At 39.3% G+C, this 14,645-nt stretch overlaps 3 protein-coding genes across 3 annotated transcripts; all 3 read left to right on the plus strand.

Annotated features, from left to right (window-relative positions):
* Window positions 1-827: 827 nt before the first annotated feature.
* N7479_009109 (uncharacterized protein) lies at window positions 828-2,158 on the plus strand (the record flags this gene model as incomplete). Its single annotated transcript, XM_057256802.1, has 4 exons — window positions 828-1,272; window positions 1,334-1,362; window positions 1,419-1,681; window positions 1,732-2,158. The coding sequence occupies 4 exons, from the start codon at window positions 828-830 to the stop codon at window positions 2,156-2,158; spliced, it is 1,164 nt and encodes a 387-aa protein (XP_057104260.1).
* A 3,350-nt stretch (window positions 2,159-5,508) lies between these two features.
* Window positions 5,509-6,984, plus strand: N7479_009110 (uncharacterized protein; the record flags this gene model as incomplete). The annotated part of the gene is made up of 3 exons (XM_057256803.1): window positions 5,509-6,126; window positions 6,290-6,310; window positions 6,409-6,984. The coding sequence occupies 3 exons, from the start codon at window positions 5,509-5,511 to the stop codon at window positions 6,982-6,984; spliced, it is 1,215 nt and encodes a 404-aa protein (XP_057104261.1).
* A 3,231-nt stretch (window positions 6,985-10,215) lies between these two features.
* On the plus strand, window positions 10,216-14,388 carry N7479_009111 (uncharacterized protein; the record flags this gene model as incomplete). Its single annotated transcript, XM_057256804.1, is given in 13 exon segments — window positions 10,216-10,233; window positions 10,351-10,458; window positions 10,952-11,067; window positions 11,162-11,214; window positions 11,640-11,728; window positions 12,948-12,984; window positions 13,166-13,194; window positions 13,273-13,336; window positions 13,670-13,756; window positions 13,861-13,874; window positions 13,885-13,939; window positions 14,004-14,096; window positions 14,357-14,388. Coding segments are annotated over 13 exon segments (795 nt in total), but the record flags the coding sequence as incomplete, so codon positions are not given.
* Window positions 14,389-14,645: the final 257 nt, after the last annotated feature.

Raw genomic sequence — 14,645 nt, forward strand, 5'->3', positions numbered from 1 at the left:
TTCGTTTTACAACACCTGGATTATTTGAAAATAAAGTGCGGTTTCACCGCCCGTTCTCTTCCGTTGGCCGCGTTGGGGTCACGGTTAAACCATCCGTGCAATGAAACCGAGGGCAAGAAGACAGTGATCAATTAGGGCTCAATTAATTAACGGTCAATTAACTGCGCATCAACTGTCGTAAAAGACCTTGCACAGACTGACCGTCTGGTTCCCCAGGTCGCAGCTGCATCTCGCTGAGTCACGCCGGTTAATGCGAAGCCGCAAGGCCAATTCGCCCAGTGCGGAGCTGCATTAGAATTGACGCCGTGGCCTTCCTCCCCGCCCCGCTTTCCGTAGTTCCTCATTTCAGAGCATTTTGTATGGGCTTGTCAGTCTCTCTAACTGTCACAAAAGAATATGTTGCGTGTAGTAAGTTCTCCTCTCACTTCGTTCAGGTCGGGCCGCTGGTTTCAGGGCAATTTTTCTGCGGCAAAGACGCGTGGCTCATGTGGAGGGGCGCGACCGAAAGTTCACCCTTTGACTTTTTCTCGTTCGTTTCACGGCATTAGGTCTTCCAGTAATTGCGAGCCTGCTGGTCGCATTATCCAGTGGAGGTGAAATGATGATCATATTTACTTGCTTTGGACACTAACATAACCAAAGGTTACACAAAGAATCAAGGCCATCGAGATCACCTGTTCTTTCTTACTGCAAAGCCAATGTTTATCCTTCTACTGCCTTCTTTTGAATCCCGGATGGAAGACTTAAAACCCATTATCCTCGCGTGGATATTCTGTTGTGATACGATTCGATATTCTTCCTAAGGAACTCAAAGCAGCGTCTCGAATATGGATTTCAAACTTTCTATAAAACCATTTGAATACTTTTTCGATCCTGCTCCTCTCAATGATGACTACGCATCTCTGAATCTCTTTCCATTTTTGGAGGCATCTACCAGAGAAGCAATCCCTGGCCTAGAGGACAGCAACTGCTTTAACCCTCGTCATATGGGCTTGCCATGGTCCACTACCTTTCCAGCTGCGGTTCAAAGCAAATACTGGCGTGACGCTCAAGAAGCAGCGACAGAGCTCTTTGAGAAGATACGTGCCGCCGCTAAGGCCAAGGGAAAGGAGATGCGTGACAACGAAATGACAAACGAGGAGATATCGAAGAGCCGAGATGCGCTTCTCATCGATACTGCCATCTCCGCGCCAATGAACATGTTTCCCGCCGCAAATGCCAATCAGGCAAGAATTTTAGCCAAAGGAAATATATTCATATTCATTCATGATGGTAGGCACTATATTACATCCTCCTGTCCTCAATAAAACCTAACATGAAATACAATGTATAGACGATGTCGATTGCCAAAGCTATGGAACAGTATATATTACTTCCTATTTCTACTTTCAATTGATTTACCACTGAAATGGTCACAGGGTACAAACGTGCTTAAAGAAGCCTTGGAAGAGCTTCAGTCTTTACCCGAAGAACTGGAGAGGTACCGAGGACCATGGAAAAACCCACTTTTCCAAGAATGGGTTGATGAATGCGCCCAGGAAAATTTCGAGGCAGGTTTAGAGTTTGTCCAGGGGGCACTCATTTGGGCCAAGCATACTCTTGATAATCCGCCAAAGAAACAAGAACACTTCTCTTCATGGCCTGATTATGTTTACTTCCGGATCAAGGATTTCATGACAATGTAAGCTCTGACTCCCATAGAAAAGACTTCGTATATTAACAATCTGGAAGCGGTGTCAGCGGAATGTTGCAGCTTTCTTGCGCCATCAAAGTTCCTGCGCCAGAAAGGAAGGCTTTGGATGAGATGTATAGGCTATATATGATGCATTTCAGCCTCACTAACGATCTCTATTCCTATGAGAAGGAGATGCTGGAAGCCAAAGAAGAAGGGGTAGCAATTGTTAATGGGGTTCCCGTCATCGCGCATCTTCTTAACGTATCCAGAAAAACTGCGAAGACTATCCTTCGGATGATCTTAATAGATCTGGAGAATCAACTCCACGTTGTTTACAACGCTCATGTTCAATCAGGAATGCTGAATGATCGTCAGCTTCGGTACGCAAGATCGATGATTGAGGGACTTTCTGGGAATTTATTCTACTCGGCTACCATTGGCCGCTATGCCCGTGCCATTCCTGGTTCCCATGTCATGAATTAATTACACCAAATGGTCGTGGTAGATCGGCTCGTGCTGGGTGCCCTGCATTAACCCAAGTGCCGGGGTTCAGTATCATTTCGGGCTTAGCATTATTTTCCTTATTCTATCATATGTGAATTGTGCGACGAATCTGGAGCCATGATTATGGCTAACTCATTTCGGTTGTTTACCTGACTCCTTTTCTCTCAAGTATTTTGTATGTACTGTACCACTTAGCTCCTATCCGTGCCTCTCTGGCTCCAGTAGGGCCTTCAATCTGTCAACTGGCGGCCACTATGGCTGAGTAGCCATCTGGGCTCCAGGTCTTTTGACGACGGTCCATATGGGATGCAAGTCTTTCGATATAAATCTGCATGTCCTCCATGACTGTACACATTGGCTGGCTAGGCCGGTTGTCAACTGGCGACAAAACCCATTCTATTCCCTTTACGTTGACAATGCGCTTTTGCATCACACATTGGACGAAACGCCAGCGGCATGCACGCTTGATCTTCCTCCATAGAGCACACAACAACAAGCCTGGCTAAATACGTCCAGAATCAGACGACTTACAGCAGCTTTCTCTTGTGTGTGGTTGTTCTTGATTGCCTGGCGACTACCACAACTTGGTGTAACAATACGCCCTGCGGGCACTTAACGGCGACTGAATGTTGTGCTTGAGGGATCTTGATATTCTGGGCATTTAGATTTGCCAGAGGCTTCGCCTATTCAAACATCATATTAATGAGTTGCTTAACCCCTTCGAAATACCCTGATTATCTGGCTACCAGCAAATTTAACTAGTCGTTTTCAGCCACTTGATTAGGGTATCATTTATACGTAGAAGATATACTGGAAGCGCCAATAGGTGAGGTTTATTGTGACCGAGTACGATCGTGGTCATGATCCTATAGTATCAATGAATATCCTTTAGGCTTTACAATAGGGTATTCAAGCCTGGGATCTTGATATATCAGCTCTTACAATTAAGAACTGTTATCAAAAGGGCCTTTCAATAAATACCGTGACATCATCGGTAAACTAATACGGGAAGTTCACTCGGGCCTATATTATTCCGGTCGCATGTCTTGCTGCCTAATCGGACGGTTCCCCTGTTCTCTTGGTAATCGTGCCAAGCTTACCACCAATACACCCGCAGTGTATTGGTGCGCCCCACTCAACGATAATTTTCTGTCAACGATACGGAGTAGATTTCACTGAATTTGAAGCTATATTTATATATAATGACCATCTTTATCTACATACCAAGTCAAACCCTTCCTATATGTAGCTGCCATTCTAGCTTCTCACTGACCTTCAGCTAAATCCAACTGTTCCTGGTGGCGTTGTTGAGCTTCCGAGACCTTGGCCTGCCGTTCTTGTTGCCGCTTTATCTTTAAAGAATCAGCTTTTTCTCGGTGCACTGTCCTCCGATTTGCACAAATTGGTGATAGTATAGAGTTCCTAGACCTAAGAATTGACTTACTATTTCTTGGCCTATTTACCCTTGATTTGGTAGCGCGGGCCTTCTCTAATTCCCCCTTCAATATAGCAACCTCTTGCGATAAAAGTAGATTTATATCAATACTCCGCTTGATATACTTCTTTATTGCCTTCGTACGGGTCTTAATTTGTTCTAAATCCTCAGTAAGCTTAGTTTGAAGCTTCTAGACCCGCTCAATTGTATTAGGTGGTGAGTTAGTTACCGAACTAGGGATCTCTAGTAGGGGGGAGGGAGTACGGATAACCCTAAGGGGGGACCCTTCTATTTTAACCACTTTTTCACGTAAAGGGCCAAGAATAACCTCTAGATTGAAGGGGTAAATACCCCTAGATTTGAACGAAGATCGGATAGTTCTTTAAGTGAAAGTCTTCTCTCGTATATCGCTAATTAGCCGGAAAAAATCCCGCTTTTTATTAGCACTTCCACCCTATATAACCTCTGTATTATTAGCCACACGAAAATGATACTTTAAAGTCTAGAAAGCCTAACTATCAAGGGGTTAGCAGAGGTGGGTTATATAGGGTAGGAACTAAAGTAGTATAATAAATTCAGCCTTACAAAAGTCAACGAATTCTATAGTAAGATAAGAACTATAGTTATCTATTAGAAGCAGCCTAGGCCTACTATTTCTAACCCGAGAAATAGTAGCTTCGTAGAAGGATTATAGCTATTGAAGAGCGGTTTTATTATCAATCTAACTATTAGGAGTAGGTTTAATCCTACAATCCTAAATAGTAAGAGATTTATACCACTCTTCTATATAGATACTACCCTTAGGTAGGAACTACGGTAGTATAACCCAACTATCAGCAGAGATATATTCAATACCAGTAATAGACTCCTTTTGACCACCAGTGGGTATAGTATAGTTAATTGAAGGTGTAAGGACCTTCTGGCGCTTTCCTTAGCCAATTTAGTAGCCAGTTTTATCCCAATTGTAGATCTCGTGGGGTTAAAAATCGTACTTTTTAAGCACCAATTTAAGGTTATTATACCAAAGAAAGAGAGGCCTATACTGCTTACTATCGTCCCTTACTTTTTCACTAAGTTTAGGGTTGATATAGGGTATATTGACAGAAATCTGTGGTACGACAAATGTATGGTCAAAATCAATGATATGTAGAACTCTAACTAACTAAAATGACAAAAACCCGCTGTTTTCACAATCTGTGCGGACATCGATGACTAACTGTAATATACACTTTTGTATGGTATCCGAGGTACCAGTTGTCACATGATATTCTGGGTAAATTACCCTGTTTTCACCATGTATTGACCTTTGGATTCCGACATATATATAGTGGGAGACGGGCTATAAACCGGTAGACCTAATTCTCCCCGACTTCCCGGTCGGATCCAGCGCGCTTTAAAATCCTATTTGCAGTGTCTACAATTGTAGAAGGGGGGATTCCAACGCCAGAAGAGTGTACAGTCTTGATCTATATAACTAGTATTATCTCTTGAACCGCGGTAAGAGCTCGTTTTAGGGCAGTAGTGGTGTTTTTGCTGTCTCGACCGTGGATTCGGGCGCGTAGTCGTTGGTATAGAACCTCGAATTCTCGCGCCAATTTGGCGATATTGGGCTTTTTTTGTCGTTTATAGGTAAGACGAGCCTTTTGAATTTGGCTTTCTATCAATTTATTTTGATCTGACATTGTGGTTGTAGGTCAAAAATGGTAGTAAAGAGAGAATAATTTATTGTTGACTGAAAAGTATCGTTGAGTGGCGCGCACCAATACAGGAGACTGTATTGGTACGAGCGCTTGGCACGATTACCTTATAAACATCGTTACTTCATCAAGGTATTCATCCCAACACTCTGCATGTTTCTTCGGCATTTCTGATTTCGTTTTGTCGCCTCTATAAGATGAATCCACGTTTGCCCTTCGATGATGTTGCCTGGGAAAAAAGCGACCAGATCGAAGACTCCTGGCTAGATCTTCTCTTCAATGAAGACATCTACAATGAGATTGGAATTTTTCTTGCAGAAAATCATTGCCCTCGCCAATGGGCCGATTTCAAATTTCTTAAATGCGGTGGTTTTAACGCTAGCTTCCTCATAACGTTCACCGATACCGATACTGGCGGCGCTGTTTTAAGACTCCCACTGCCTGGCGTTCATATGTTTCCCGAGGAAAAAGTTCGTAATGAGGCCTCTATCATGCAATTTATCACGGAAAGAACTTCAAAAACAATGCCGATTCCAGTACCTTTGGTCTCCCGCTGGGGAGAGAGAAACGAGAGCCCCTCAAATTTAGGTCCCTTTATAATCATGGGCTATATTGACCACGAGAGGAGTATATCCGATCTTCTTGAGACGCCGGGACGCCAATCAAAACAACGTCCAGAACTAAACCCGGATATCAGCACAATTAAGCTAAAAGCTCTCTATCGAGAACTAGCCAATATTGTCTTTTCTCTGTCTATATTATCCGCGAACCGGATTGGATCTCTGAAACAGACCGGCAAATTAGCGTGGGAAGTGGTATATCGACCATTATCTATTTCTATAAACGAAATCGTGCGTCTAGGGACGCTACCTCGATTAAAACTCCCTACAGCGATTTATAACAGAGCGTCTTTGTACTTTGAAGCCCTAGCAGAGCTGTATATTTCACACCTTATACACTAAAGGAACAATGCTATAGACTCGGCTGACGACTGCCGGCGTAAGTTTATCGCTAGATTTTTGTTTCGGAAACTTGTTCGAGATCGGGAGCTTAGGGACAAATAGCTGTCTTATAAGTATAGCCCGTTTCCAGTTTAGTGCGACGACTTTCGACCACAGAATATTATAGTCGATAAAGCTGAAAAGGTCGTTGGGGTGGTGGATTGGGAGTTTACGTATACCGCCCCAGTTGAATTTACTTATACTCCACCCTGGTGGCTTCTTCTCGAAAAGCCGGAATATTGGACTAAAGGCCTTGATAACTGGTGTGCAAAATACGAGAGACGGCTTCAGATCTTCCTTCAGGCAATGATAGATTGCGAAGAGGACGCGTACCAGACTCGGAACGAACGACTCGAAGAAAACCAGCGACTCTCTAGTCGGATGCGACAAAGCTGGGAGAGCGGAGACTTTTGGATTATATATGCTGCAAGGAACAATTTTGCCTTTGACGCCATCTATTGGAATAAGATTGATCGGCGATTTTTCGGGTCCAATAAATCTGACAACAATATATGCGATGCATGGAAGAAAAGACTTCATCTCTTGGAGCCTGAAGAAAAGGAAAGCATGGATAAATATGTGGATTTGAAGCTTCAGGAGAATAAGACAAGGCTTCTCTCTTGGGACCCAGATCAGTATACCCTGGATTATATGGCCAAGATGGAAGCATGATCGCTCTTGTTGGATGATTTGGGAAATAAATATCCTGGTTTGCCTCGTGCATTTAAGTAGAGTGGATGCTCTTGTATCTGGTGCTTCGCATTCAGTCCAATTATTGTCGTTTACTGAACCTGGTCACCCGCTTTAAAGAAACAGCTGTGCCCTCAGATCGAACTCGCTGCCCACTTTTCTCATTTGCAGAATTCCTTGAACGGCTGGTTTCAAAGCCTTGGCCCAGTAATCCCTAGGAGCTATAACCATTTTACGGTTTTACCATTTTACAGAATCACGTGACCATATCGAATATTTCTATTTTGTTTGCCTGAGGCACTGGGGCAACTATTTGGTCAAGAAGCCCGAGGACCCGTCTTGGTAGTGTCATTCCGAGCGCTTTGCAGGGTTTGCATAGTGCTGGTGCCTCAGGCATCCACTTGCTGGATGCCAAGGCGCACAGAACACAGATACCGGTGGACCCCCTGGAAAAGTTGAGGGTGACCATCGGCCTCAGGCACCATTTTTGAGGGGTTCTGTATTGTTAGAGAAATTGGACTGGTAATTTAAATGTAACGTGATCCGTATGGTATGGTAGTAAGGGATGAGTAATGAAAGCATATACTAATAAAATACTAATAAAAAATGAAGGGGCATCCCTACATACCAAGGGGTAGAAAATTTTGCTCCTATGTTATAGGTTGAAATAATGCGATGATACATCATACAGTATATATATGTATATACCTATACTAGATAAATTATAAGCTTAAATAACCCTGAGTATCATGGCACAATACGAATCATCGTGGTATAAGTTCAGGAGTACTAAGCTCAAAGAGCTTATTCCGGTCGAACCGCCTGCTATCAATCCTTCGACAGTAGTATCTCAAGCTATCGAAATCAGAGATAAAGATGAGAGAATTTTGCGGGAAGCACACGAATTTTAGGTATCAATATCTACTTTTTTACTAGTATTTTACTATTAAGTTACTATTACTAATTTTTATCTAGATTCACGAAGAAGAGAGTGAGCAGACACAGACACTATTAACAGGTGGTACTTATAATCCGATATCTGCTCACGAAATCGAATACGTGCCTATACTTCCAGAGTATCCACAAACCTATCCGTAAGGATATACCTATATTATTAACCTCCAGGGTTTATCTATAGAAGAGAGAATACACGCGACACAGTATATAAGCTAAAAACTACTAGTATTATACCTTTATTTTACTATTATTTTTACCACTTTTTAGGTACAATACTCTCAAAAAAGGGATAGGTAGACACGCGACACCTGGTGTAGCTTTCTCCAATACGATACCACCAAAATCGCCTCAAATTGCTAAGGTGTTAAGCACTGTGAATACCTTACTACTTCAATTTTATATTTAGAGTATACAAATGTTAATCAAGAGCTTGTTTCTAAGCTTTTTGAAGCAAAAAAGCAGGTTAAGGAGGGTTTAGTACTCAACCACAAACAACGAATAGCAATCGCGTGAGTATATTTACTAGTATATACGTGCTATATACTAATAAATTTTTACTAAAACGACTCTAGATTCTACGAGTCTATTAAAGCAGCCTTCCAGAATCAGAAAGCCTATAAAGTTTCAGATGAAATATATAACTTTCAACTATATCGGTATTATTATCCAGTAAGTATTTATTAGTATATTACCTTTATTATACTAATACTTTTTCAATTTATCTAGGATATTACTAGCTCTACTTCCTCTTATATTCAATGTCGGAATTGGATAGAAGAGAGGTAGGGAGACCACTTTATAAAAGGCCTGCACTGGCAACGGTCTAATCTTGATATAGATCTCCTAGAGGAGCTTCTTAAGACCCGTAAGCCACTTTATACTCTGGAATACTGTGATACAGTCCTAAGTAATCGATCGCGCGCACAAATATATAGTACGTATCCTTACCAGATTTCCCTAATTATTAGTAACTTACTAGTAAAGCCCTTATTTATCCGTCCGGCAGTGGTAATATTACTAAAGACCTACCACCTTATAAGGTCCAATTCCGGGCCTTTCTACCTAAAGATCCTAGGGCGTATCCCTATACAATTTGGGTATCCCGGGGGGTCTATAACCACCCGCCACCACCACCTAGTAAGGCTCTATATAAACTGATTTATAGAATCTCAAACCTCCTTACTAGGATACAAAGCCCTGATCTCACTCTAAGTAAGTATATCTTATTACTAACTTACTAGTAAATACTCTATACTTACTAGTATTTTAGGTTATTTTCTTCGAAGCTCTCAGCTTCGTGCCTTTTGCGTAAGGTTTGGCAGTGAAACAATCAGTGGGCTTTATACTGCCTTTGCAAATAGGGAGATTTTTGCTACCATTCTACAAAAGCAACGAGCTCTTTATTACCCCCTAGGGAGGGAGATAGGTGGGATTTATCATCTTTTCGAGAAAGACCTATATACAAAGGTAAGATTTACTATTACTTTAGTAGTAAGATACTAATAAATTTAGGAGTATATTCGCGAGATCATTGACGATAAGAAGGGGACCTTTATCTTCTGTGCCCTTGATAAACAGCTACGGCTATTAGCTTCTCTTAAATCATAGGAGGTTGATATATTATATAAACGGGTTAAAGGGGTATTTAATAAAGTGATTTTCGCTATATTTCTACCTGAGTATAGGAAAAGTGAGTTAATTTACTAGTATTTTACCTTTTATTACTAGTATTAACTATATTCGTTAGTTATCACACTCCTTCGTGTCTTTACTGTAACGGATAACGATCCTTACAACATAGGAACAAGGCTTGGCAGTCGGGTCACGGGGGTGATCCGACAGTGAATCGGTATATAGTCTCCACGTGATAGAAGCGGGGTACCATAGTATATAATCCGGGGCTCCCTAGGACCCCGTAGAAGGCTGACAAGAATTAGTCTTGTCTTATCAGTATTAGGAAAATACAATCTGTTCCTCTCTCCTACTATTGTGTCTTACCCGGTTAACAGGCTATACACCTAAAATCAGTATATCTTTACAATTCTAATTCTTCTTCTTTAACTACCTAAGATACGATAGCTCCCCGCCGTACTACTCGATCTAACACCGAATACCTAGAGGAAACCCCTCGGGTCGGTAGCGAATTAGAACCGACTTTATAAAACTAGGAGATCGAAGAGTAAGGAACCTAACTAGTAGAGGGATCTAAAGCCCTACTAGACCCTCTAGGTCTAGAAACCCAGAACTAACCTATAGGTTAAGATCCCGAATAGGGTATATAGACTATTGAGTAAATACAGGAGACTATCTATATACTCGCAGAGACAGCGGAACTATAATAATAAATTATCGATATAAGAAAACTTATAGCCGAAAACGAAGAATATCTAGGCTAGAAACCGAATCGTTATCGAAATAGGGATAAATTATCCTCGGAGAGCGAATAAAGCTAAAAAGGAGAAATTAAGAGAGATATCGAGAAATTCGAAGAAAACTTCGGTATCTAATAGAGAGAAGAATAGCTAAATAACCTTATAGCCCTCTTTAGGGATACCCTAAGGAAATATATTTTAGATTCCTAAAAAGTTCTAGTAGCTACTAACTACCTTTATACTTCCTATAAAAGTAAATAGTAAAATTATACACTAAACTACCCCGAAGAAGAGATAAATTAGGAATATTTTATAGAATAGATAAAAACCCTACTCCGAAATTCCTATAATATTGTAACCGATATCCTTATCCTCTACTAATAAGCCGAAATATATCTAAACTAGGACCTATACTTATTCGAATACTACCTCTAATCGCTAGAGAAGTACCTCCTAAACTAAACTAAGAAGTAAAAGGCTTAGGCCTTATTTATAAAGCTTACTAAGCTACTTAGAGACCTTATTATTACTAGTACCGATAGTATACTACCGACTACTAGGATATAAATAGCCTCGAAGGCTTTAATACTCTATAATATATACCTAGCTAACTAAAAAAGGAAGGAGTACCTAATATTAGGCTAAGAGAAGTAAAAGAAGGGAAATTATACCGATCCGAGAATAAATTAGTCCCGGAACGATACCTCTTCCCTAATAAACTTAAACCCTCGAGGGAGTTCTAGAGATAGAGGCTAAAACTAAGGTAGAGGCTAAGTTAGAGGTAGAGACTAGGGTTATAGAGGATACTTAGGAAAATCTTATATATCTAGTATAAATACTACCCCCTCCGATAAAAGAAGCGGTACCGATTCGATACTAAATAGTATATACTATACCTATAGAGATAAAGGCTACTAGGTAAATAAATACCCTAAAAAAGCTACCCTTTAATCCTTTATTTAAGTAATTCGCTCTATAAACTAAAGATAGTTAGGAAAAGTAAAAGAGCTAGAGTAAACCCCGATACCCTAGCTCTATACTTCTAGATCGGGACTTCAGTATACCTTTATATACCTATCACTATAAGAAGCGGTATCGAAACCTATATAGATCTAGATATAGGCGCGGAATATAATATAATTAGTAAGGAATTCGCTTATATAAATAAATTACTCGCTACCCTATTTTTATCCCTATCCCTTAAAGGTGTTACCCTAGAATAGCTATATACCTATAGCGTATTCTAGGTCGAATTTATAATAAGAGACTCTAGGGGTATAGAGAAAACGATAAAAAGACCCTATATAGGGATCGATAGGGACCCGCGAATAGAAGGAAGTCTAATACTTCTATTATATACCTTTATTAACGAACTCGATATTACCCTTTACCCTAGGGTAAATTATTAGTAGTTCAGTACTAAATAGTTCGAGCTATAAAACCTATACCGCTTCGCTAAGCTATTGAGGAATATAATAGTAATCTATACCTTAGTAAAAATACCGGAATAGATCTAGCTCCTAGATAAAAGTACTACCGATTCGGTAATAGACTTATTATAAATACCCCCCGAATTAAGAGAATATCTTAATATATTTAACTATAAAAAAGTAAGCTCTCTATCTATCTCGAAGGTATTAGACTACGCTATTAAAATCGAGGAAGGAAAGATACCGCTATATAGCCCTATCTACCCCCTCTTAAGGACCGAGCTAAAGGAGCTATAGGCCTATCTAGTAGAGAATATTAAGAATAAAAGGATTCGACCCTTAAAAAGCCCTATAGGAGTACCGATCCTTTTTATCCTAAAAAAGGATAGGGGCCTATATCTATATATAGACTATAGAGGTCTTAACTGTATTTCGGTTAAGAATCGATACCTATTATCCCTTATTTCGGAAATCCTAGACCGGCTCTTAGGAGCTCAGTGTTTTAGTAAAGTAGATATAAAAGATATATACTACCGAATTCGGATCCGAGAAGGCGATAAATAGAAGACTACTTTTAGAATAAGGTACAGCTATTTTAAATATATAGTTATACCTTTCGGTCTATTAAACGCTCCCGCTACCTTTTAGAGCTATATCTATACAGCGCTTAGCGGACTAATCGATATTGTTTATATTATATACCTAGATAATATCTTAATCTTTATAATAGATCGGGAGTCCTATACTAAGGTACTACACTAGGTCTTTAAAAGACTATATAAAGTAGGACTTTATATTAAGCTATCTAAATATATATTCTATTAGATAGAAGTTGAATTCCTAGGGTTTATCGTTAATAGAACCGGGGTATAGATAGATACAGATTATATCCGAGTTATTTAAGAATAGGAAGAGCCTTAGAGCTACCACGATATATAAGTATTCCTAGGATTCTGCAATTTCTACTGTAGGTTTATTAAAGGATACTCCTATATATCCTTACCCCTAATATCAATACTAAAGGGGTTAAAGAATAGGAAAAAACCGGGGAAAGTTAAACTTAACCCTACCGAATCGGTAGCGTTTCGGTAGCTAAAAATATCCTTTAAATCGGTATCGCTACTATATTACTTCGACCCTAAAAAATATATTAGGCTAGAAATAGATATATTAAATTAAGGAATAGGAGGAGTACTATCCTAACCGGATAGCGAGGGACGATAGTACCTAGTAGTATTTTAGTCCCGAAAATTCTTAGGGGTAGAACTTAACTATATAACACTAGATTAAGAGCTATTCGCTATTATATATTCTTTTTAATAGTAGAGACACTACCTAGATAGTAGTAGATACCTAATTAAGATACTCTCTAATCACGTAAACCTATATTTATTTATAATATAGTAGAAATTGAACGGGAGATAAGCGCGATAGTATATATTCCTAATACCTTTCGACTTTATTATAAAGTATAGACCTAGAAAAATAAATCTAGTAGATAGACTATCTAGAATTCTAAACTCCGAGTAAGCTACTTTAGGAGCGGAGTTAATAATCCCGATTTAGGATCGAATCGTAGACAATATTATCCCGACTTAAAACTAAGTCGAGGAAATACTAACCTTTATAATATAGAATATTATAGGGAAAAGGAATCTAGATATAGATTATAAGTATAATTTAAGTAAATATAACTTAGAATTCTAATTTAGATCTAGATAAGTAGTCCGATAGGGAAACCCTAGATCTAGTATACCTATAGGTATAAATATAAACTGTATCAGTACAGATAATTAGTTAGAATAGAGAGAGCTCTATAAGGACTTAAATATTCTATTTAACGTCGAGGATACTACTATAGTAGTAATCTAGTCTATTAGTATAGATACTGAAGATATCCTAATATAGGTAGGAAGGCTATAAGCCGAGGACCTAGAGATAATCCGCCGAAAAGGGGATATTTCACTATAGAAACCCGGCGGAAAAGGCTAGGCGGTAGATACCTTAGGGCTACTATAGTACCGAGGATATATATATACTAAAAAAAGAGGGTATACGTATAAAACTACTATAAATATACTACGATAACCCTACTGTAGGATATTTTAGCCGGGTAAGAATAGAGGAATTGCTTAGGCGTAACTACCACTGGGTCTATCTATAAGACAACGTTAAAAAGTATATCAAAACTTATAGAATCTACTAAACAGTGTAGACACTAAGGTATAGACCCTTCGGTAAGCTCGAATCGCTACCGATTCTATCTCGACCCTTTACCGAATTGTTAATAGATTTTATTATAGGATTATCTTAATCGATCTAGAAAGGAAGGATAGTGAGATCCGGAAGGCTTATTATAGGTATATGACCTACGTCTTTGGACGCTGTAAGCCACCGGACGGATCCTAAGCGGTCTATATTATACCACTTCGGTATATATAGACTCCCGTATATATATATATATAGTAGCCTGAGTCCCCCAGTCTAATATAAAACCATACGATCCTTTCTGAATCACAATAGTTAATATAATTTTAGTGGTTATAGACTGTTTCTCGAAATAGTGCCTCTTCTTCCTAGTTTTAACTATAATAGACACTGCGGAATTAGCCGAGCTATTCTATTAAGATATTAAACTGAGATTTAGACTACTAAATAGTATTATATCCGACCGGGGATCTATTTTTATAAGTAGGTTTTAGTTAAAACTGTGTTATTTATCTAAGATAAAATTGAGGTATTCGACGGTGTTTTATCCCTAAACCGATAGTTAAATAGAGCGGATAAATTAAACCCTAGAATATTACCTACGCTGCTTTATTGATAAATAATAAAAAATATAGCCCTCGTTACTTCGAACGGTAGAATTTATCTATAATAATAT

This window comes from Penicillium vulpinum, assembly GCF_028829585.1.
Source record: "Penicillium vulpinum strain IBT 29486 chromosome Unknown utg000004l_segment0_segment0, whole genome shotgun sequence".
In the NCBI taxonomy this organism is placed as follows: Eukaryota; Fungi; Ascomycota; class Eurotiomycetes; order Eurotiales; family Aspergillaceae; genus Penicillium; species Penicillium vulpinum.